At 41.7% G+C, this 22,267-nt stretch overlaps 1 protein-coding gene across 34 annotated transcripts in view; it reads right to left on the bottom strand.

Moving 5' to 3' along the window:
- Positions 1–22,267, bottom strand: part of ENOX1 (ecto-NOX disulfide-thiol exchanger 1) — a 536,764-nt gene that overhangs the window by 102,380 nt on the left and 412,117 nt on the right. For all 34 annotated transcript variants that reach the window (XM_070578360.1, XM_070578374.1, XM_070578365.1 and 31 more), the window contains 2 exons: positions 10,475–10,581; positions 6,576–6,693 (listed from right to left, as the gene is read on the bottom strand). In XM_070578360.1, coding sequence (XP_070434461.1) covers positions 6,576–6,693; positions 10,475–10,581 — 225 coding nt within the window. The remainder of the gene's footprint in view (positions 1–6,575; positions 6,694–10,474; positions 10,582–22,267) is intronic.

Genomic DNA, 22,267 nt, shown 5'->3' with positions numbered 1-22,267 from the left:
CCAGAAGTTGTACAAGCCACACTTAAATTCCAACAACACTGTGTTAATTTTGCTCAAATGCAAGCTGAAAACATATTTTAACATCCTGTCAGAGTGAGATACTAAGAGTGTAGATAAAATGACACTAAAATAAATGTAAATTTAGATTGCTGTTACAAGTGGCTGCCTGGCTCTGGGAAGATGTTAGGTTGCTATAGTATTTTCCATAGCAACTTTGCATCTTATTACATAAATATTCCCTCAGTGTCCTTACAGCCTGCTAAGAAAACAGGATTAAATCTACTCCCCTATGTAATGATCCTGTATCAAACCTTATCAGAACAAAATGCCCAGAAAACATAATAAACTGTACTCTAGGTCACGGTGCTCCTGGCAGTGGAGAGGCATCAGAGCCCCGAGGGCTCGGCACCCGTGGTCATGCCATGACCTCTTGCTGCTCACTGGCCAGGTGTCTACACTTTTCCAGGTCAAAGTCTCTGTGGTTCTCCCTCTCTGAAGACTGGCCCTTAACTTCCTCAACTTTTCTCCTCTGCCTGCCAACTGCCCATCAACCCAAGCCCTTCGCCCAGCTCCAGGGCCTCACGTCACTAGGCAAGGGGCCAGGCTTAACAGACCTGGAGTCTGCTCTGCAAACGCAGCTGGGACCGTGTGCTGGGCTGTCACATAGGAAACCATTCAGAGAACCCACCCAGCTCCAGGCTAGTATGGACCAGGTGTGGACTATCTGAGAACCTCAGCGAGGGCTCAACTGGGTTTTATGGAGGTGTAGCACAGCTGACTGCTTCGAGTGTTGGGGAAAATCCATGGTCTCCCAGACACAATGCAGCTCCAGCAGCACAAATCAATTTTACATGAAACACATGATTATGGAAAACTTGTGCATACAGAGAGAGATGTCAGGCATATGACATTGTCAGGTGCTACATAAAAATAAGATTTTAAGGGGGTTAAGCTGAAACACACTTTGGGCTCCAAATGTAAATTTACAAAACAGATAAACACAGCCTGGATGGGCAGAAGGAGTGCATGCATTACAAAGGAATCCTATGCTACAGGATCAATTTAACACCAGCTGTCTCTTGCATTTAAAAGGTAAGACATTTACCAAAAGAAATGATTTCTATCCTTTTCGGAAGTATGTCCATTATGAAAAGGGAACTGTAACTGTACATAAAAGCAGGGAACTGAAAAATCTATGCCAAGCAAACATTTATTTGAATTCCTTTGGCAAGATTAGCAAGATTTCTAAAAAAGGAAGAAACAGAGAAAAAGCTTTGGCTCCTTATAAATGAAGCTCTATTTCAAGAGTTTAGGAATGAAGCAGGCTACTCAGCCCACCTCAGAGGATTTATTTCATCATCTTGGAGCCACATTAGTTTTAATTAATCACATTTCTTTGTGTGGCACTTGGGTTCCCAGAAGACATTTTGTTGTGGTTGAAAATAAAACGCTTGTTTTTAATCCGGTGGTTGCTGATGGATGTCCACCCTGCTCTGTTTCTCCTTCAGGTGAAACGGAAACATGTGAAAACAGAAGTCTACCAACAGCTTATCCTTCCAAATTTCCTCTCACTGCTGACGCTCCTGCCTTTGGGGTCTGCCGGTGCAGGGAGCTCAGCCCCCGGCATGTGGCCTTGGACTACGCCACCTCCCTTTCCATGTCTGAATGCTCTTGTCCTCTGCAGAGTTGTGAGCCACTCCAGAGCAAACCTGCTTAGATCACATTCAATGTTTCCTAAAAGGACGTTTCCAGAAGCTTCGAGGTACGCGGCCCCCTTCAGTTGGCCCCATCAGTCGGCTGCACAACCCTGGTCTGGCACTCAACAGCCCCTTCCTTCTGCGCCCAGGCTGGTGCTGGGGGCAGCGCCGAGCCTCTTCTCAGGCTTGTGCCTGACTGTAACCTCCCTGTTGGGCATCCTTTATATCTTTCAAAAACACTCTCATGCAGGAAATAAACTAAATCAGTTTACACAGACAGACAGACGATGGCAGTCTGGGTGTTCAAAGAGATCAAGCAGATAGCCAGAGAGAACCTTCTTAGTAACTTTTTCTAACCTAAAGCTTCCAGCAACATATAAACCTATTCAGACAGACTGAATAGCGCTAATTCCAATGGAACCTAATTACGAGTCCCTCATTTGACTTGGTTGGCTAAAAGATTTGGGAAATCCTTGTTTGACTTACTGAAATTAAAAGAAAAAAATCTGTACCTATGTTGTGGTGAGTTTCCATGGAAAATTCACAACCCAGAAAACACTCTTCATGATTAAAAGAGTGCTTGCTCCTATAAAGGTCTCAGAGTTTAAATGAGGTGTCATTAAAATCCAAGAACATTTGTTTGTGCACTATGGAGTGGTTTAGGGGTTGCCTATGAAGCAAGGGATGTTTTCGTTTTACTCTTCCAAGATGTGTGTTCAATGTATACTCACTAAATATTGGATGAGGTACATACGCTGGATAGTGATGTTCATTTTGGTTATTGAATTTAAATTAATGGCTTTAGAACATATTTGGCATCAGGCACTGTATTTTTATTAATTTAAAATGTTTATTTCTCCCTTTCATAAAGTGTCTCATACCCTTGAGGGCAGGGTAGACTTCATCTAACCCTCGCCATATCCCTTGGGTACACAGCGCCTTGAACGCAAGAAGGTGCTGACAAACGTTTGTTGATAATTAGAATGAGGCTGAGTTTCACTCCTGGGCCACAGTCTATTCAGCACGTGGCACTGAATTCTGTATGCATAAAAGTTCTGAAAATTTTGGGGCAATGAATAGTCTTTGTTTAAACATGCTTCTTAATGCTTGGAATTTAAATTTAATTAGAGCAAATGTTCTTAGGAGTACCATCTTCCTATCAACTTATGGGACAATGGTATCAAAACAGAAAGACCAGGAGAAGGGAATATGCAACTGAAGACAACAAACTTTTATTGAGCACTTACTTAGTGAAAGCCCAGGGCCAGGTGCTGGAGGATGACTAAGAAACGGAGTTGCCAGTTACTGAGTCCTTATTATGTCCTCAACACTGTGAGTACAGTGGGAAGGGCTTGACACGCACTGACTCATTTAACTCTTACAACGCTAACACTAATCGGGTTCTGCCACTGGGGGATTTTCGATCTAGGACAGACTTCCTCTTTTCCTCTCTTTCTTCCTTGTGCACTCCTGCCCCACCTCCACTGCCAACCTGGAGGGAGGGAGAAGGAGAGTGATAAAAGGAGAGGGACAGAGGGAGAGGGAAAGAGAGGAGAAGGGACAGATCTGGCTTTTAAAGGCTGGCTTGATTCCAGTAGGGGAGACAGACTATGCAACAATAAATTTGAATTTTTATCAAAAATTATCTTCACAGGCTTTGGAGAAGGATGCCAATCTGCTTGAAAGAATGCTTCGATACATCTGTCTTGATTTTCAAAGTTATTAACAAAACTCATTTTCATTTTTCTCAGCATCTTGGTTTTGCTTCAGCAAACCCCATTTCCCCTTTAAGAGTCAAGTGATGAGGAGCAGTGAGCTGCCTGCCAGAATTAGCCTGTAGTTACAGCAGTCCTGGGACATGCCAGCCAGACACACTGTAAATTATTATATGTGGTAAAAAGCAAAGTACAACGAAATTCTCTTCATAACCAGAAAAGCAGTGATATATTGGAAAACTTTGACTTAAAAAATAATCAAACCCAGGGTATCATACAAGCCCTCACATAGTAAACGGTGCCTCTTCTAGAAACCAAACTAAGTCAAGTCTCTCCATTTTCCCCTCAGAAATAAACCTGTACTGGTTAGTTTTTGTTCTAGGAGGGAGATGAAGAACACAGCCAACCCCCGTGGACCAAAGTCAAGCATCTTGCGGGAGGTGCAGCCGGACACCCACAGGCGGGAGGCTCCGTGAAGGATGTTCTCCCTTGGAAATTCCAAGAATTCTTGAGTCAGCTCAGGAGTTCTGAGGCAAAATCTCCCTGTTTTAGCACAAAGGAAAAGGGTAAGTGATGCTTTCAAGGATGGAGACTTTTACCGCTGCTTCGGCATTTGGCAATTCCCAGCAGTGAAGTAGAGTGCTACATTTTGAGAGGCCTGTTTGTGGGTGACGGATGATGCAAATCTGTACCTAAAATGAGTGACATGTCACCTAAAGGTGTGTTTCCCTCAGGCCAAGCAGCTGGATCCCTCCTTCAAACAGCAGTTTGCAAGGATCCCTCTGAGGCTTGGTCAAAAGACCAGATGGGAATTCTTGCTGTCAGGCTGTGTCCCCAAATATGCGCGGCCGAAAGAGAAACAACGGTCTCCCTTTTGGCAGGATCTTCAGGGCCCAGCGGAATAAAAAAGGTTAGTTGCTTTCCCTTCCCTCTAATCAGTCCTGGCTTTCCTCATAAGGCACACGCCTCTTCTCTGGCTCATCTCATTTTGACAAGCATGGAAAAGACTTTGAACTCCTCGGGGCCTGGCATTTGAACTCCAGTTCTTTCATCTCTTCCTTCAGCTCTTGGCATAGAGTATGCCCTGTGTTGTGTTCATTAATTCTGCTGACCAAGTAACAAGCCTGGCGGAAGTTTCTAAAAGTTCAGGTCCTGCTTCAGGCTCTTCTCAGATGCCTGGGGAAAAACCAAGAGAGGTCTGGGAAGTGGGCTCTTAGTCAAACTTCCAGAGAGGCCCTTGTGGTCCCCGCCGAGGGGAGAGGTCCTTGGCTTCTCTGGTTTCTTCCGCAGCAGAGATCAGGCACTGATCCAGCAGGTATAATCTTGCTGCTGTGTCTGTAAAATCTCCTCTGTGAGCCTACTGTTTCGAGTCATAATTCTTGTCCCGTCCCAAGCATGCTATGAAATTATACACATTTCTTACTTGGGAAATTGATGGGTTGTTTAGAAAGAAATGTTACCCAAAAAATAATAAAAGCCACAGGTTCCAATCAGAATTTCTGATTGACTCAATTCTTTTCTTACACACCTACCTTATAAGGATATTAAGGATCCAAGTTTCATGTAAACTTGTCCCTCATCTAGAAACTTCAAAAACGATGGAAGCTTTTTGAGAAAAAGTTGTATTTATTTATTTATGGTAAGATCTCACTGAATTTAAGAAAATCATACTAAAACTGTTTTCTTTTGACCTGTGAAAGTATGCAGAATAGAAATGCTGGAAGGAAGGCGTTTCCTCAAGGAAGCAAATCTAAACCCAATAATCAAGTGGTCCTGAGAAATCTATCAGCTTAATAAGAGACATACATTGACACATAAATACTAGGTTCATTTTTCAGACAAAGGATATACGGCTTCAAAAAACAGTGGCATGATGCCTTCTTTTATGCTAAGCTTCTAAAAAATTTAAATGAACGGAATTTGAGGATGAAAAGGAAAGTTTCTAAGGCAGTGGTTCTCGAACTTTAGCATGCATCAGAATTGCCTGGAGGGCTGAAATCAGATTGCTGGATCTCACTTTCCACCGCTGCCTCCCCTAGAGATTCTGATCCCTAGCTCTTGAGTAGGGTCTGAAAATTTACATTTCTTATAAGTTCCTAGGTGATGCTGATGTTGCCAGACTGGGAACCACACTTTTAAGAACCACTGCTCTAAGGAAATTAAACTCCCTTCTGTATATCCTGGATGCAGGAGCTTTTGCTTGCGATCATCATTACACCTCTGGCATTCTCTTCTACAGCCCCAGCGAAACAGAGCATTCTGACCACTTTGCAATCTTGATGACCTGACCATTTTGGAATTTTGATTTTGGCTTCTACCAATGAATTAGCAAAGATCCTCTGTTCCTGGTCACCTGAACCTTTGTTAAAAAGCCTGAGACAGGCGAGTGTTTTATTCACTGATACATAAGAAGAGACAGATCAAATCTATGCCATTCCTCTAATTTTCTTTTTGGGCCATGGTGCAATTGTGGTTTTTCCTAGGCCCTTTAGACAACTCTCTTCCCCTTGGACAAGCAGTCTCCCTTGGTGTCTCCTAGGTTTGAGTGAGCACTTTCTTTGCCTGCTTTTACAACACCAAGGAATTTCCATGTAACTCCTGGAGAGAGTTTTAAATCTGCATCTTGGATTAGGGAGAGCAGAGTAAGCAAGGTTCTCTTTATGCTTCTCTCCATTTTACAACTCAAGGAGTGATGCCCCTTTCTTGGCACGAAATGGGCCACTCTTTGATTACAGGTTGGGTAAGCTTTATTGGAAAAAAGTCTATTTCTCCAGCACTTTGGCTCAGAGGCTAAAAAGCTTCTTTAGGGATTAAACAATTCCCATGTAAGAAGTATGAAACCAAATTTTATCTCTATTTCAGCATCAGTGGTGGCTGCCATACTCTGGAAAAGGATTTTTATGGTAACAGGCAAATATCCCTGAAAAAAAAGTATAACGGCCCCAGACCTACGTCTAGAGAAACAACTGGAGCAATTTAAATCACCATGTTCCTAAGAAGGAGTTTAAAATTCTATTAATAAAAGCAGAGTCACTCAAAGATGAAAGTTTAGTATAACTCACATAAAAATGAGTTATGTGACCATCTCCTGATACGTATACCCCACCTAAGATTAGGAAGATCATTACGATACCTCGCGGGTACATGGCAGTTACAGCATTACCTGATTCATCGACTCTCAGTTTTTTAGTAGGGCTGTCACAATTCTCATCATCTGACATTTCCATTTCTTCTTCTCGGCGGATGCCCATGAGCTGTTCACTTTGAGCATTCCGGAGCTCCTGAAAGTAGAGGAAACATGAACATCAGAGTCACGGACACACGTCACACACCTTTTCCCCGTGGCTTTTTGGTGTGTTATGATTAGTCACGGGCTCTTCAGCAAATTATTTCATCTCTCAAGTCTCAATTTCCCCATTTGTAAAAAAGGGGATAACAGTATCCACCTAGTAGGGCTGCTGTGAGGGTTACATAGAAATACCTATTACCATGACTGGCATGCAGGAGGGACTCACAGCTAATGATCAGAAACATGAGCAATGACATTTGTAAAAGGTCTGATCTACCACTGACCCACTCTGTAACTTCAGGAATGTTTCTTCATCTCTCTTAGCCTCGATTTACTTACGGGAATACTGTGATAATAACAGCTTTGAGGATAAAGTAAGTTAATGCATGTAGGATACTCAAGCATCATCCTGGACACTTGGATTGCTAAACTGATAATGTTGACCCCTACTATTCTTCATCCAAAAGTGTCCCTGCATGTGAGTATGTGCCTATGTGTGATCACTCACACACACACACCCACACACACACCCCCCCCCCCCACACACACACCATTCAGATATCCAAATGGAAATTCAAAAGATGGTAGAGGACAAAATAAAAACAGATGCCTTCTCTTTTGGTGTTTCACATTATCATTAGGGTTTATTGTTTTTGTTGTGATGATTATTTTAGCGTCAGTTTAAGATCTTAGGGTAATATCTTACTTTCTCCACTTACTAGAGGGGTGACTACAGTCAAGGCATTTAATTTCTTTGAGCCTTTGTCTACTCACACATAAATGAGAAAGAGTAGTAATACAAGGCTGTTGAATACGAGAGTGTATGTAAAAAAACTCATTGTAAAAAGGAAAGAATTACACAATAAGTTTTTTACTACCATGCCTAAAATTCAGGACACTGTAGTTGTTTATATTAAATAATTATGTTATTATTTTTATCAAGCTGTATATATTTGTGAATCCTTATCCATTCTGTTCTTTTACATGTACTATCCTCCAAAAAAAAAATGGGGAAAGAGCTGCAGTTTTTTCCCCCCATTTACACTGAAGTCTCTAAATAAAAGCTGAATACTTAATTTCACTTTATAATAAATAAACCTATGAGTAACAATAACACTAAGTTATAACACCTAATGTATTAATGGCATAACTTTAAACATAGTTCTAGTGCTCAGCTGATGGATGTGCACATATTATCCTGTGTTATAGGTTCTCTCAATTCTCTTCTCTCCTTAGCTCACAGATTTTAACTGTAGCATGATGGAATGGAAATTATTGATTATTGCTAACAGTATTTGCACGGTCAACTCTGAACCCTGGGAATCACTATTGCAAGGACAGGGAAACGGAGAGACAGAGAGGCAAGGTCCGTGGGACAGGCACGCCCATCACAGGGCAGTCCTGAGAGGCCACAGGATGACGGGCAATGCCTCCGTACTTGACCCTTCCACCCAGTAGAAAGAGGTGCCAATTCCACTTGAAACAACACCATCAGGTATGGAGGCGGGTGTCATAGGTGATTAGTGGGGCAGTTTTTAGGTTGCAGACAGCTAATTTTTCTACTGACAAAGAGCCCAGTTCCCAAAGAGGTGGCTTGAAAATACTTGAAATGAGGAAAAGTCAGGTGGAAAGAATAAATGAGGCCGAAAGAGCCTGTTGTATAGTCCCCACAATTAATGGCAAACTGTCATACTGTAGCTGTTCTTGTGAGGAAGGGTGTCGGAAAGGAAAAAATTGGAGGGGAATAAAAAAAAAGCTGAGGGTGTTTCCACAGGGTGCCTCTGGTTCAGCGGTAAATCACTAGTACACTCTAATAAATCTGTAAAGGTGTTGCAGATAATTAACAGATGCTGTACATGGGAACGTGGAAAAATCAAACCAATTATCAAGCTTATATGCAACTGAGAAATCATCCACAATGTTAAATTACCAACTGGTATTTAATCAATTAAGCAACACGGAGGAGAGAAAATCAAAGGTAATTTAGAATTCTATTTCCTAGTTTATTAAAAGAGGTGGTGGGAATCGCAGGGAGGCACAAAGACCCTTCACAGGAGCACCTTTCAGGACTGCATCCATTTCTACCTCCCTGTACGGGCACAGCAAAGCAAGCAGGCTTCCTTGGAACAAAGCTGGAAGCCTTTGTGTGTTCTGCTCAGCAAGAGAGAGGGGGACAGCCCCAGTCCGGGGAGGCAGGGCTTGGAGAAGGGGATCAGACATGCACTGAAGAATGACGGAGATCAATAACTGATACTTGCTGACACTCACATACTAATGCCAGCCTTTTTCTGCCCAGGTTTATTCAGCCTCAAGCCACTGCCTTTCTCAACATTTCTTTTAATCATGTTTGGTTTTTACATGAAGGAAAACGAAATATAAACAATTCATAGATAGGTCATCCCCAAATCTGAATCATAGTTTATGGATTCCAATTTGTATATTTCACCATAATCGAGGACTCTTTCCTTCTGACAATCAACCTTGACTTGGCTCTCAATTCAGGGCCTGGGAGAGCATGAGGTAAATACCCTTCGTTTTTCTGGCCTCTGAAAAATTAAAGAGAAATCCCACCTCCTCCTTATTCATAACCCTGAACAGAGGAACAGAACTGCAACCGTCACCAACCACCTTCTTAGGCATTTGTGAACAAAATAAAATATGTCTTCTTAACAATAAATTGCACTAGCATTTTAAGTGTCACATTATTGTCAAGTCATTCAGTATTCTCCATAATAACAGTGATAATAAAGAATTCATTTGGTATTCATGTGGATGTTACATCTAGGGCCATTGGTATTCAACTGTAATTTAGCATTAGTTAATGGGCACTTAAAATGCTACCCAAATGATTGATATCACAGTACTTTGTGGTTCCTCAGACTCCACATAAAACACTTATTTTACAAGTGTGAGCCAAAATCATTAAATAAATAAACCTTACCTTCTATAAGTTTGGGATTTTGAAAGGGGAATATCATTTACAGAACTTTAATATTAACATGCTAGAGATGGAGAGGCATCCAAATGAAAACATTCTCTCATTACAAAAAAAAAAAAAAAGAAGAAGCAAACGAAGACAGTATACTTACTTTTAAATTACAGGTTCAAAGCGTACACTACACTGTGGGTTAAAAATAACGGCTGGACGACCAATGACTAATGACACGTTCTGGGCCTAGGTGGCCAGAAAGGTCAAGTTCTGGACTCTTTCCTTGGGGTAGATACTCACACTTCACACATGCATTGATGCAGAAGGGTGCACTTGGCTAGCCTGCACATTCACTTCCCGGAGGAAATTTGCTCTGGGGAGACGTGTGATAGAACCCACCGGTGAGCACTGGGGACCAAGACACCACTTATGATGAGAACACATGGATGAAAGGCATACTTGCCATTTCTAGCCCAAAGAGCAAACCTTCATCAGCACCGAACACTGAAAAAACCCCATATTTATTTAAAAGCTAGTTTTCTATTTTATGTAACACTTTTCTTCAAAATAGACAAAGTGCCTTGGTTTACTTTTGAGCTCTTTACTGTGAATGGGAGAGATTCTTTTCCCCCTTTGCAGGGGAGAAAAGCACTCCATCCTTAAGCATTAAGTCAGGTGCTTTTCCGGATAAGGAACAAATCTGAGCTGGATTTGGAGCTGACAATCAGACAGGACAATGGCAGGATGACTGCCCACTGTAACAAAAACCATAACGGCTGCAGCCACACTGTGCTCTGCCAATCCAGATGTGTGGTGGTTAAAAAGTAATAATAAAATCACCAACCTCAGAATGCTTTCGCCAAATGTCTATGTTCTTGCGCTGAGCTTTCGAGAAATGGTCCCAAGCTTTTTGTCTGGTAGAAGCGTTGAAAACGGCCACAATCTGCTCAACTTTGGTGAACAAGGAAGTCAAACAAGACAAGTAATTTATGTTGTGATCACTATAGGGAAGCAAAGCAAAGACACTAGGAGTCTATGGATGATGTCACAGTAGAAATAACATCATCAATATCCATCCAATTTGTGCCTTTTTGTACTTACATTTTAGCAAGGTTGGGGATGTCTCCCTTCAAGTCTGTCTTCATAACTTTAGGTTAAAACAAATTCTAAATATGACTAGGGAAAGTTCATGGGCATCTGCTTCCAAGCATTCTTCAGCTCTTGTTTAAAAATGTGACTTAGTGTATCTATATACCTAGGTCTATAGATACATAGGCACTGGTGTAGGCATACAGATATAGATATATAGATAAAGTAATGCCTGGGCTGGGGGCTTAGAAGTGAAGCCAGGGTGGAAAGGCTTCATGAGGAAGAGCCAAACGTATATCTTTTTCTCTTTTGTTTTCCACCTCAAGGACTCAACTGTAGCCCTCTGAAGACATTACTGTGTCCAAGTTCCAAGTTGGGGCAATAAGTGGTTGTGTTATATTGCCCCTCATCTCAAGGGACATTTTTACTCCTTGGTTCCTTTTTCTCCCACTGTAGCACCCACTGCAGCCAGCCCTCCAGCCTTCTGTCAGAGAACAGGAGCCATTGCTTCCACTTCAAGACAGACCAAGGCTCACCCAACCAGGAGCACTGGCATGCAGATCTTATTTCAACACCATTTGGTGCCCTCCATAGTTCATCACGACCACATACCATTCTCTGTTACTCCATTTTCCCTTTCACAAGTCTCCCCTTCCTCTGGTGCCCAAACCCCTTGAAGTTCTAACTCTATCACTTTGACTTCATTTAGCACTTCTGTGGCTTCCAGGCATGGTGCTATTGGAATGATAATATTGAGGGGTTGTGAACAAAGCTATATAGAGAAAGGATGGGATGTTAGGAGTGGGGCCACCAACTGCAGATTCAATCTTGCTTAAACAGTTATTGATCCAGTAAACATGGGATTAAGGAAATTATAGCACTGAATTAACATACGATTAAACCTGAACTTCTAAATATTTAGTTAAGAAGGCATAGTTAAAATTAAGTGATTCCCAAGGCTCTATTATAAAAAAGGACATCAAAGCTCTTTCAAATCTTCCAGGCGTCCAAAGAATGTCAAAGAGTAATAGAATAATCCCCACAGAAGAACAACACCTGGTGCCACAATTTAAAAAATTAGCCTACAAAATAAACAAGTGCATGATGGAGCATAAGAAAGCAGATTCCGTTCACTTAGAACAGTGTAAACACCTTACGATGCTAATAAGCAACTACTTCCCAATCTATGGATAATTTTCACAGGGGCTTTTATGTTTACTGTTTTCCACCTTAAGAGAATCCCAACTCCAACTCTCTGTATTTATCAAACCTTATCATCATGTCACATGACGACATGATTGCACTCAATTTTAACAGGATTTGCCATCAGCTTAGCTCCCACTCTCCTTCCCTCCCCGACCTCACCTGGAGGAAGCAACACTGCCAGACTAGCCATGCTGAGCTGCTCTAAGGGCCAACTTTCCCCTGACTACCAGCCCCGGGCTCTGCTCCGCGGCGCTGCAGCAGGGCTGGTGGAGGAGGACTGGTTCAGCCCCACTGCCTGGGCTTCCTGTTGTTTTGTCTGCATGCAGGCTGGGTCACTGGGGACTTCAAGCTGCCTTTTGTCCTGGCAGTCAGCCCAAAATGCAGTAGTGGAATCCACTGTCAGATCAGATTATCTGGCAGGGGTGGTGATCATGGGACTGTTAAAGAGGAACGGGCCCCATTGCTTTTTATAGTAGTGCTCTTTGATTGGCATCATTTAGAAGAGTAAGAACTCTGATGTTCTGACACCAGGCCTGAGTGGAAGGGACAGCAAGTGTTGAAGCTGAGTATTTGGGTGGTGATAGTCAAAATTCTGCCATCAATCAGGGAAGGCTGTTAATAAAGGGGATACACTAACGAGAAAATTATGTGTTCATACATGGGTGCGTGGAGTGGGTGTAAGGTAAGAGAGACCAGTAAAGCACATGGAGGAGTACAGAAGAGAAAGCTCTTAGAAGACACAATGGGCAAATACTGCACAGGTTCAAGGGTAAAAACATATCCTCCAATATCTACTCAAGCTATGTACTATTGAAGATACTCCCTGTTGAGGCTAAGTGCCTCAGGTATTTAGAACATGCTATAACCATATCCCTGGGCGTAAGTTCAATTCATTCATTCATTCGTTCATTCAGCAAACATCTGAGATTGTACTAGTTACCAGGCACTTGACTGATTGCTATGGATGGATGAATGAATGAATAAATAAATATATACATATAAAACATAGTCCTTGCCCTTACCAGGTCTTAAATGATGAATCAATGCTTGTTCAGCAGAGAAGGCAGGGGCAGCCCATTCAAAGGCTAGCATGGAGCTGTGAAAGGACTTTGTGTGAAAGGTGCTGGAGGGGATGGGGCTAAGGCTGGGTGAGAATGAATCAGGAAGGACCGTGTATGCTGAGCCAGATTGTGAACTTTATATTGTAGGCCAGAGGAGGCATATCCAAGTAGGATTTGTTTGGAAGAAATGATGAAGGCTTGAATCAAGGCAGAGCAGTGGAGTGGAGGGAGGAGCAAGGAGTCATTTGACAGGGCGAGTAGATAGACACCATGGCTGACTTGCTGTGAGGGATGAGACGGGGGAGACCAGGATGACTTGAGCTTGAGAAGTACCTCAGAGACCAAGAGGACAAGTACAAGTGGAGGTCTGAGAAAGAGGGCAAGGAATTTACTTTCAGACATGCTGAATTTGAGATGCCTGAAGGTCATCCAGATGGAGCTGAAATACAGAGTTGGGGGACAGAAAGAAGTCAGAATTCAAAGAGATATGTCTTAAATTTTCTGGGCCACTCTCGATTTCATATAATTGTATCCTTTACAATAGAGTAATTAATTAAAAGCAAAACTAATTGTGATTAATTTTATACTTCCTTTCTTAAGAAGTTTTATACTTTCCCCCCACATATTAACAACAACAACAACAAACCAAAAACTGCATAACTCAGCTTAGGTTTAAAAAATACTCTCACAGTATTTCCATGGCTCAGTTTCCTTCTCTCATTTCTGTACAGACGGCCCCTGAACTGGCCATTTGTCTTGCAAATGAAAGTTCTTGAGCACACAAAAGGACTCAGAAAGAGTGCTGGATCAGCACGAAGAATTCATCATCATTAGGGAAAAACCACCTCAAAGAGTATGCCCTAATGAAGGTGATTCAAAGACAGCATATTTTTTAAATCATAAATCAGGATGACGGCTGGCACTGATGTCACAGAAAAGGCCCCACACTCTCCATCGTCTCCTGTAGGGAGCACCAAACAGCAAGTCCAGGAATTCGACTACCATTCCCTGCTTCTCCGGTGTAATTCACACCACTTGCTCTATGGACAATAAAACTACAAGTAGTTACTAAACTATTCAGAGAAGAGATAAATAGTAAACATTTGTTCAAAAAAGCAGCTTATCAAAGTTGCGTGGAGGCAGAACAAATTCAGATCAACCACCACCCTCCCCCCGCAACCAGTGCCTTCACCGCCGCTAGCAGTCTACAGAGTGGTGGCTCGAAGGCCCCGCAAGAGCCTCTATCAGTCAGTACACTTAAACATTTTGGAAGTATCATCAACAGAAAGAGCTTTCAATCAGAAAACTTTAGGTTTACCCTTCATATCTTGCAAATCTTTCCCCCCAATTCTATATTTTAAGTGTTTTGCCTAAATTAGTTTCTTTGAGGATCATGAAAAAGTCAAAAGTGACTGATTTCTCAAACGTATGCTTGAACGTTAGTCTTAGATGTCACAATAGAGTCCCCAGTACATATCTAGCAGGCACAAATGAACAGAGGGAAGGAGAATTAGAGCTTTGATGAAATTGCTAATCACTCTTGGCAGCGCCGACCTCTTGTTAAATGATAGACTGAGGCATATTAAAAATCTGAAGAGGTTATTTGAGCAAAAGTTGATTTGAATCAGGCAGTGCTAAACCGGAAGTGTTTAAGAGCGCTCCACTGACAAGAGCTGGGGAGAAACTTTGGCAGAAAAAAGGCGGAAGCAAAGCAAGGAGATTATTCAGTGGCCAGGGCTAAAAGCCTAGTCGGCGCTTGTGATTGGTTGGCCTTAGGTTTTGATTTCAGATCCTTGAGACATTTACAGGCTTTGATTTTGGTTTGCTTAACACCGGCCACCGAGGCATGAGAGCCACCTCAGTCTACTGGCCTCCTAGTTTAATTAGTTTAACGCTCTTGTAGGAACTGTTCATTACCTCATACGTGCATATGTGAGGAGACACACGCACTTAACATACACACATATGCATATATTCTTCAGAATTTCAAAAACATTCATAAGACTGAGTAATCTAACAACATTTTTTTTGTACTTTCCTCCACCTCAAAATGTTTGGACATCTGCTGAGTTCAGACCATATTTCTTACTTGAGAGAGAACTTTATATATTATCTTGGCAAGCACTTGTCTTCAGTCTTTCCAGGGAAGGAAAGCTCAGAACAGGGCATCCATTTATCCTGGAATAGAGCACATTTAAACAAGGAGCAGGGCACCAAGCACAAAACCTCTGATTTCTGGGCCGCACAAGGCTCCTGAATTCTGAGTTCTGGGCAGAAACGCATTGGAAGCAGAGAAGCACAAAGGTCAGGCTCCTCCCAAGGACACAAACGCAGCCCTTTCTCCCTCACGTCCTCCTGACGACATCTGTCTCATAGTCCCTGCACCTCCTGCATCTTTTGTTCCAGCTAAACAGCTGTGAAAGAGCCTTAAATCCGCTCAGTGTCCCAAATAGCTGTAGAAACTGATTGAATCCTTACAGGCAGTAGGCCTGTCGAAACAGAGCACCCTCAAACAAATCTTCCAAGCTTAACTTTTGTTTTTAATGTTATCTGGGCTCCTGTAGGGTTCCAAGGAAATTTTCTTTTCCCTTAAAGGATGACATTTTCCCAAATCCTCTATGAATAGCTCATAAGAGATCGTCAAAGGCAAATAAGAGATGAAACAGTTGACTTCTCCCATCCTAGCTGTGATTGTTGTTTTTAAATACTAAAAGCTAGGGTGGAATTGATGAGCCTTGGCCTGGATTGAAGAATTGCAACGGAGGGAATGTAGTAAGTGATCTGGGCTCTCAGGACACCAGAGGAGCAAGACAAAGCCAGAGGGAGGAGCAATTAGTGCCTGACAGACAGGGGAAGCTGCTATAAGAGATTCCCTGAGAGAGTCTTGCGCACTCACTCGGGTGCTGGGTCTCGAGCACAGAGGAGCCTGCCAGTGAGTCTGGCGGGAAGCCCAGGAAACAGAGAATTAACACGGTCAAACCCACATATTAGGGAAGCACAGACTAGAATTTCAAGTTGAGGAGAAAAAGGGGCATTCTAGGGTTTTGTCTTGAGATGAGTAAAAAGAGCATTGCATGACATTGTGAATCCATTACAGTTAAACCTGAGGCCAGAACACCAAGGGCAGGTGCTTCTGAAATTCTGACTGGATGAAGCCAGAGATTCAGTTCTTCGGGGGGAATGGGATGAGGAAACAAAGAAAGAAAGAGAAACATGCTGATCAAATTATAAAGAAAGAAATAGGGTATTTTAGCAAATTTCAAGCAAGCAGGAAATGGTGACATTGTTCAAATAAATGGAAAGACATTAGGCCGACAGTGACTTTTTAGGCTTGGTATAAATTCAAATAGCATTTCATGGAACTGTGGATGCTCTTATTAATGCATATATTCCAGTATTTTGGAAAGTAAAACAAAAATCTATGAGAATATTATAATTTTACTGTAATATATAGCATTTATTAGGCTTTTAAAATCCAATAAATCCCCCTGCCTAGACTATCCCTATTGACTAACTAAAATAATATACATTTATAAGAAAAAAGGAACACAATGAAAAGTAAAAGTTTACCTTCCCATCCCAACTTCCCCCACCCAGTTTCTCTATTTAAAGGTAACCACTGTCAACAGATTCTAGCACATCCATCCAGAGAAAAAATTATGCATATAGTACACGCTATTTTCCTTTTGTATATATTTTTTGTATATTTGTATATTTTTCCTTCTGTATATTTTCCTATGTGTAACTTTTTTTAACTTACACAAAAGTGTTACTATTATATACACTGTGCTGTACATTGCTTTTTTTCACTCAACATATCTTGGAAATCTATTCACATGTATATTATTAGTAAGGCTTCAGTGAACATCCTCAGACATATTTCCTGACATTCTTATATAAACATCTTTATAAGAAATTCTTAGCAGTGGAAAGGATAGATAAGAATATCTGAGTTCTTATTTTTTGAGAGCTATTGCCAAATTGTACTCCAATTTTATGCTCGCTAAGTGTTTTCCAGATTGTTTCCCTATCCCTTGTCAACGGTTGGTAATCAAACATCTAATTTTTGCCATGCCTGACAGATAAGAAAAGGCATGAATGCATGATAACCAGTTCTCTGCACCAGAGCTATCTACATTTGCAGTTTCCATTATGCATCATAGAAACAGGTCCACGGATTCACCAAACCTGCCCTTTTATCAGTAGCTGATTTGTTGCTAAGAGTGATCATCCCACAGGAAGGGGAGAGACCTGGTTTCTGGGCATGTCATCTCCTTTATGACCCTCACAATGCTGACCCTGCTTTCCTCTGGGTCACCACTAACTCCATTAATGGTGCCATGAAAATCACATAACAGTAGTTGGCTATTTCTAATCACATAGACTTACTGGGCCAGGCACTATGCTTCATGATTTAAAATAGAGGTTTTCAAAGACTCTTTTAATATACATTGGTTGCCAGTTTTATTGAGATATAATTGACATATAACATTGCATGAGGTTAAGGTATATAACATAATGATTGGATATATATTTGCAAAATGATTACCACAATAAGTTTAGTTAACACATCTATCACTTCACAGTTACAATTTTTTTTATTGTTATGAGAACTTTTAAGATCGATTATCTTAGCAACTTTCAAACACACAATATAGTATTGTTAACTATAGTCACCATGCTGTACATTACATCCCCAGGGCTTATTTATCTTTAACTGGAAGTTTGTACCTTTTCACCCCCTTTCACCCATTTCTGCCACCTGCACCCTCTGCCTCTGGCAACCACCAACCCAGAAGATTGTGTTTTAACAAGCTTTCCAGGTGATTCCGACACGTGTTAAAGTTTGAGAACCTACGATTTAAAACATTATCTCATTTAAATTTACCAACAACCCTCTGAGGCGGGTGCTATCATTATACCCATTTCACTGATGAAGAAACTGATTCCCAGAGAAGTATAATTACTTGTCCAAGGTCATCTACTTAGCAAGTGGTGAAGCTGGGAATAGAAATTGCGTCTGCCCAACGTCAATCATGTATTTATACCCATTTGTATATGTATTTATACTATGGGCCAAAGTCTCAGGAGTACTGTGGAGTGTAATGTGCCAGATACTGTACTGGGTAGTGGGGATAAAAAGATCCAAAGATGCTGCTGGTCCTCACAGCCCTGGGGGAAGACAGCCATATACGCAACTGAATCACAGTATCAGAACCACTGGAAGGGAACCTGCAGAGTGCCAAAGGAGGCAGGAAAGGCAGAAATGATCTTGTAGGTAGAATTTTCTAACACAAAGAAGCCAACTATTTGAGGTTGTGATGGAGCAGGAAGCTGCACTGACTCTTCTCCAAAAGTGTTGAGGAATCTGAAAGACAGTGAAGAAGAATGGAAGTGTCTGGAAAAAGGGACCCTACTTATGTGTCGACCATATCGGAACTGACTCCTCTCAGTGTGTGCCCTCAGCACACACTGTAATCTAAAATCCATTCAGCCCTACTTTATCACTGTTGTTGAATAATAAGCCTTAGCAGGGGGCACTTGAGGAGGTGGGGCCAAGGGAATGCTTTCAGGAATGGCACAGTTTTCAGGGGCTGCACGTGAGAGGGGAGGGAGAGCCAGGAAGCCTGTGTTGGTGAAGTCGCAGCTCCCCGCTAAGCAGCTGTGAGGCCTGAAGAAAGCCTCTCTCTGACTGAATCCCCAGGTAAAGGGTGATAGACTAGTCCATCCTTAATATCCTTCTGACCTCTGTGATCCTACAGGACAGGGGTCAGCCAACTTCCAAGGAACAGAGAGTGAATATTTTTGGCTTTGTGGGTCACACAAGTACCCTGCTAGAGAAGGTGCCTGCAGACCTAAGCAGTTTGTCTCCTTAAATAGAACTCTTCTCACTCGGTCTGTGGCTACTCTTTCATGATCCTCCCTGGACACTGTTTTTGCGTGTTTGAGCATAAACACTAAGTTGTACTTCTCTTTCAGTGGCACGAGTCAAGAACACATCATCTTTGCCTTAAAGTAACTTTACTGACACCTCACTTTTCCTCAGAGCTAGTTTGAAAGTGTCCTGGCTTTACAAAGTTTTCGTGAAAAAATTTTCTACGTGTGGATTCTTTCCAAACTAGTTCAGAGGCTGTTACCTCATAGCACCTCCCCCTTATCACCACCACCTCCAACACCCTTACACTTGGCAGTGGCTTTTATTCTAGTCTTTGCAAGTGGCTCATATCAAGGTAGCAGGGTTTTCATCTTTGCCTCCCAAAAGTTATATCTTTCCTGAATCTCTTTGCTTCACTCAACACACATATATTAATTACTGAAATCTAGCCTTCTACAATTTTCTATCATCCCAGAGTGTAAGACTTAACTTCTCTCTCATAGTTTGCTATCATTAAAAAAACCTTTTTTTAATGTTAATATCATGGTGGTATTACTTGGCTTAGTATATAGATTTTCAGTGAGTCTGAAAGGAGAGAGAGCAAAAAAGGCCCAACTCAGTTCTGGCAGGCTTCCAGCATCTTCTACTCTCAGTTTCAGTATCCTGTGAAAGAGGAAATTCTGTGCTCATCCTTGATTTGAAGTGTTTATAAAAAATATTTTCTCTGGACATTTATCCCCTGAGAGCAAAGAGGTATTTTTTTTTTTTTAATGAAAATTATGTTTCTAGCACTTAAAACATTGGCAAATATAGCTATCTGTATGATGCTGAGGAAAAACAGAAAATCTGTCGAGTTGCTAAAGCAGTTATGGGGAATTTTTTTCCCATGGATGAAGGATAGCAATGACGACCACAGACACGGGAAAACATTTTAACACTTCCTAAAATTCTTTTTCAACAGCAGGGACATAGAAGCCAAATTTCCCTTGGTGGAAATAAAAAAAAATGTTGAGCTGAGATGTTCCTACGAAATAAATGATTTCAGAGAGAGAATTTTACACAGAAGAAATGTGGACGAGGACACCAATCTGCCTGAGAGGGGAATCATGGTACACATGAAGATCAGAAACCCCTCGCATTTCACTCCACCCTTAGTGCTCTACCTGACGCTTAGCAGGGACCTGATAAATATTTGTGGATGAATTTCATCATTCATTCAAACACCTGAGGCTTTTACGATTTTAGTCAAGAAAATAGATTAGGACACGACAGAGGGGAACGGTGAGTGCAAGGCGCTGCTTCTCTGATGAGAATTTTGACCAGTCTGCAGCACCGGCAGGGTGCCACGCACACACTCTCAGGGATGAAATGTGGCTTAAAATTCACAGGGCTGCTGGGCAGACATAACTTTCCTAAAGTCACCTGGCTAAACTAATGGTCAAGCTGGGATTAGAACCAGGATCTCTTCACGCCTAGTCAAAAGTCTTCCCACTCTTTGCTATTTTCAAGATGATGAGGTTGATGCCATTTCCTATCATAAATGTGTAAAGCAAATTTGCAATGACTGTTCTAACCTTTCCAATCTCCAGGTTAAAATAATATTCATAATAGTACTGTCATACTTCTACTGTAAAATTTTCAACTAAAGTATATTCTACGTATTTTACCTTTAGGTAGAATGGAATATTAGAGCAAAGCCAGTTGAGGTCATGGCTTACCCCAAAACTCAACATATAGAATACATTTTGCAGTTATTAGGTTCCAGCCCTATGTCCAGTATCACCTTCATTTCCATCTAGGATATTTGATCAGCACCTAGTATCTGCGCTGAGGTGCTTACAAGAATTATGCCAGAACTAGGAGTGGTGCAATGAGGTGGGAAAAGAGAACAGCAAATGGCCTCTGTCACTGTTTAGCCTAAAATCTTGTTAGATTAAAAAAACCAAAAAGCTGATGCTTAGAAAATAACTAAATGCTCAAGGAGATAGTATTAACAAGCACTGCAGAAGGAAGAAGAAAGGGCGATGATTCTGAGTTGTAATAGATGGTAAAGGTTTCATGGAGGAAGTGTGACAGAAGCTTCAATTCCCGCATGGGGAGGAGGAGAAATCTTCAGGCAAGGGATGCAGCAGAAGTGTACGAGTGCGGAGGTGAAAAGAGGACAAGAGCTCGAGGCAAAGACTTCATTTTCCAACCAGAGAGCAGCATCTATATTCAGTGTGATGCCAGCACACTTGTCCAACTCCACCTGTAAACTATAAATTTACAGTTATAATATCCCTCTCTGATCAGTTGTACTTTTCACTAAAAAAACCCACACACGTGTGGTGGTAGAAAGCACATTGTACAAGGCGACAAGAGTCTTGAGTTCTAATCTGCCCATCAATTGCTAAATGACCAAGGCCTATCACATCTGCACTCTGAACCTCAGTTTCCTCCTCTATAAAATGGGAGGGTTTGGGCCAACCAGTCTCTGAGGTCGCCTCTAGCTCAGACATTCTACAATTTCTACTTTTCAGTCCTGCGCACTATATGTATGGCACGTATCCCTAAATGAACCTTAATAAACCCTTCTCTGTCACTGTCTGATTTCCCATCTGCCTTTTGCCCACTTTGTTCCCTTCTCTCTCTTCTCTCTTACCAGGAAGCATGTTGGGAAAGTACCAAAGTGGGACTATCATGGAGTGTTTAAATTTTCATTAGATGTGTGTGTGTTGTAACAAGGCATGCACAATTGATCATCTTGGCATGCATATTAATAATTGAAGGCTGTGGTACACGCTCCCTGAACTTTGTAAACAGCTCCTCTCTGAGCTTTGAAATGACAAGCTTTGCTCATAACTGAAAAACTGAGAGCAAGCAGGCCTATGGGGAGTTCCTATGAAGTATACATTATTAAAAAGCAAAGAAGATCAAAAGCCAAAAGTCTCTCAGTTGGGAAACCTGGGGAAGTTTCTGCCAAATGGACAGGTTAAGAAATGACATCAAGATGAGACAAGGATGACATAACGATAAGATGACATAAGAATGAGATGATTCACCTGTGCTAAAAGTTGTTTTCCTTTCTTCTTCATCAAATGAGCTCTATCCAGCTGGCCCAGAAGGGAAGAGAAAGCCCCAGGTGCCATGCCAGGATAGATGATGTCCGCATCCAGCATCTTTGATAACTGCACATCTGTGGTCAGAAGGAAAAAATGATCCCAAACAGAAGAGGACGGATGCTGTACTCCCCAAACTGTCGGCTGGGTTTAGTTGTTCCTCCTTGATGCTTTAAGCCAAGGCTCAGATGGAAACAATGCCTATTTGATTATATTTAATAGCTGGTCCTGGGGTGAAGACCAGAGATACGAAAAACGTTAGAACTTAAACAAAGTTTGGCAGAACTGAGCACCAACGAAGCTAGAAA

This window comes from Equus przewalskii, chromosome 16 (genome assembly GCF_037783145.1).
Source record: "Equus przewalskii isolate Varuska chromosome 16, EquPr2, whole genome shotgun sequence".
Lineage (NCBI taxonomy): Eukaryota > Metazoa > Chordata > Mammalia > Perissodactyla > Equidae > Equus > Equus przewalskii.
The sequence above is the reverse complement of the archived record's forward strand: the minus strand, read 5'-3'. Positions and strand labels throughout refer to the sequence as shown.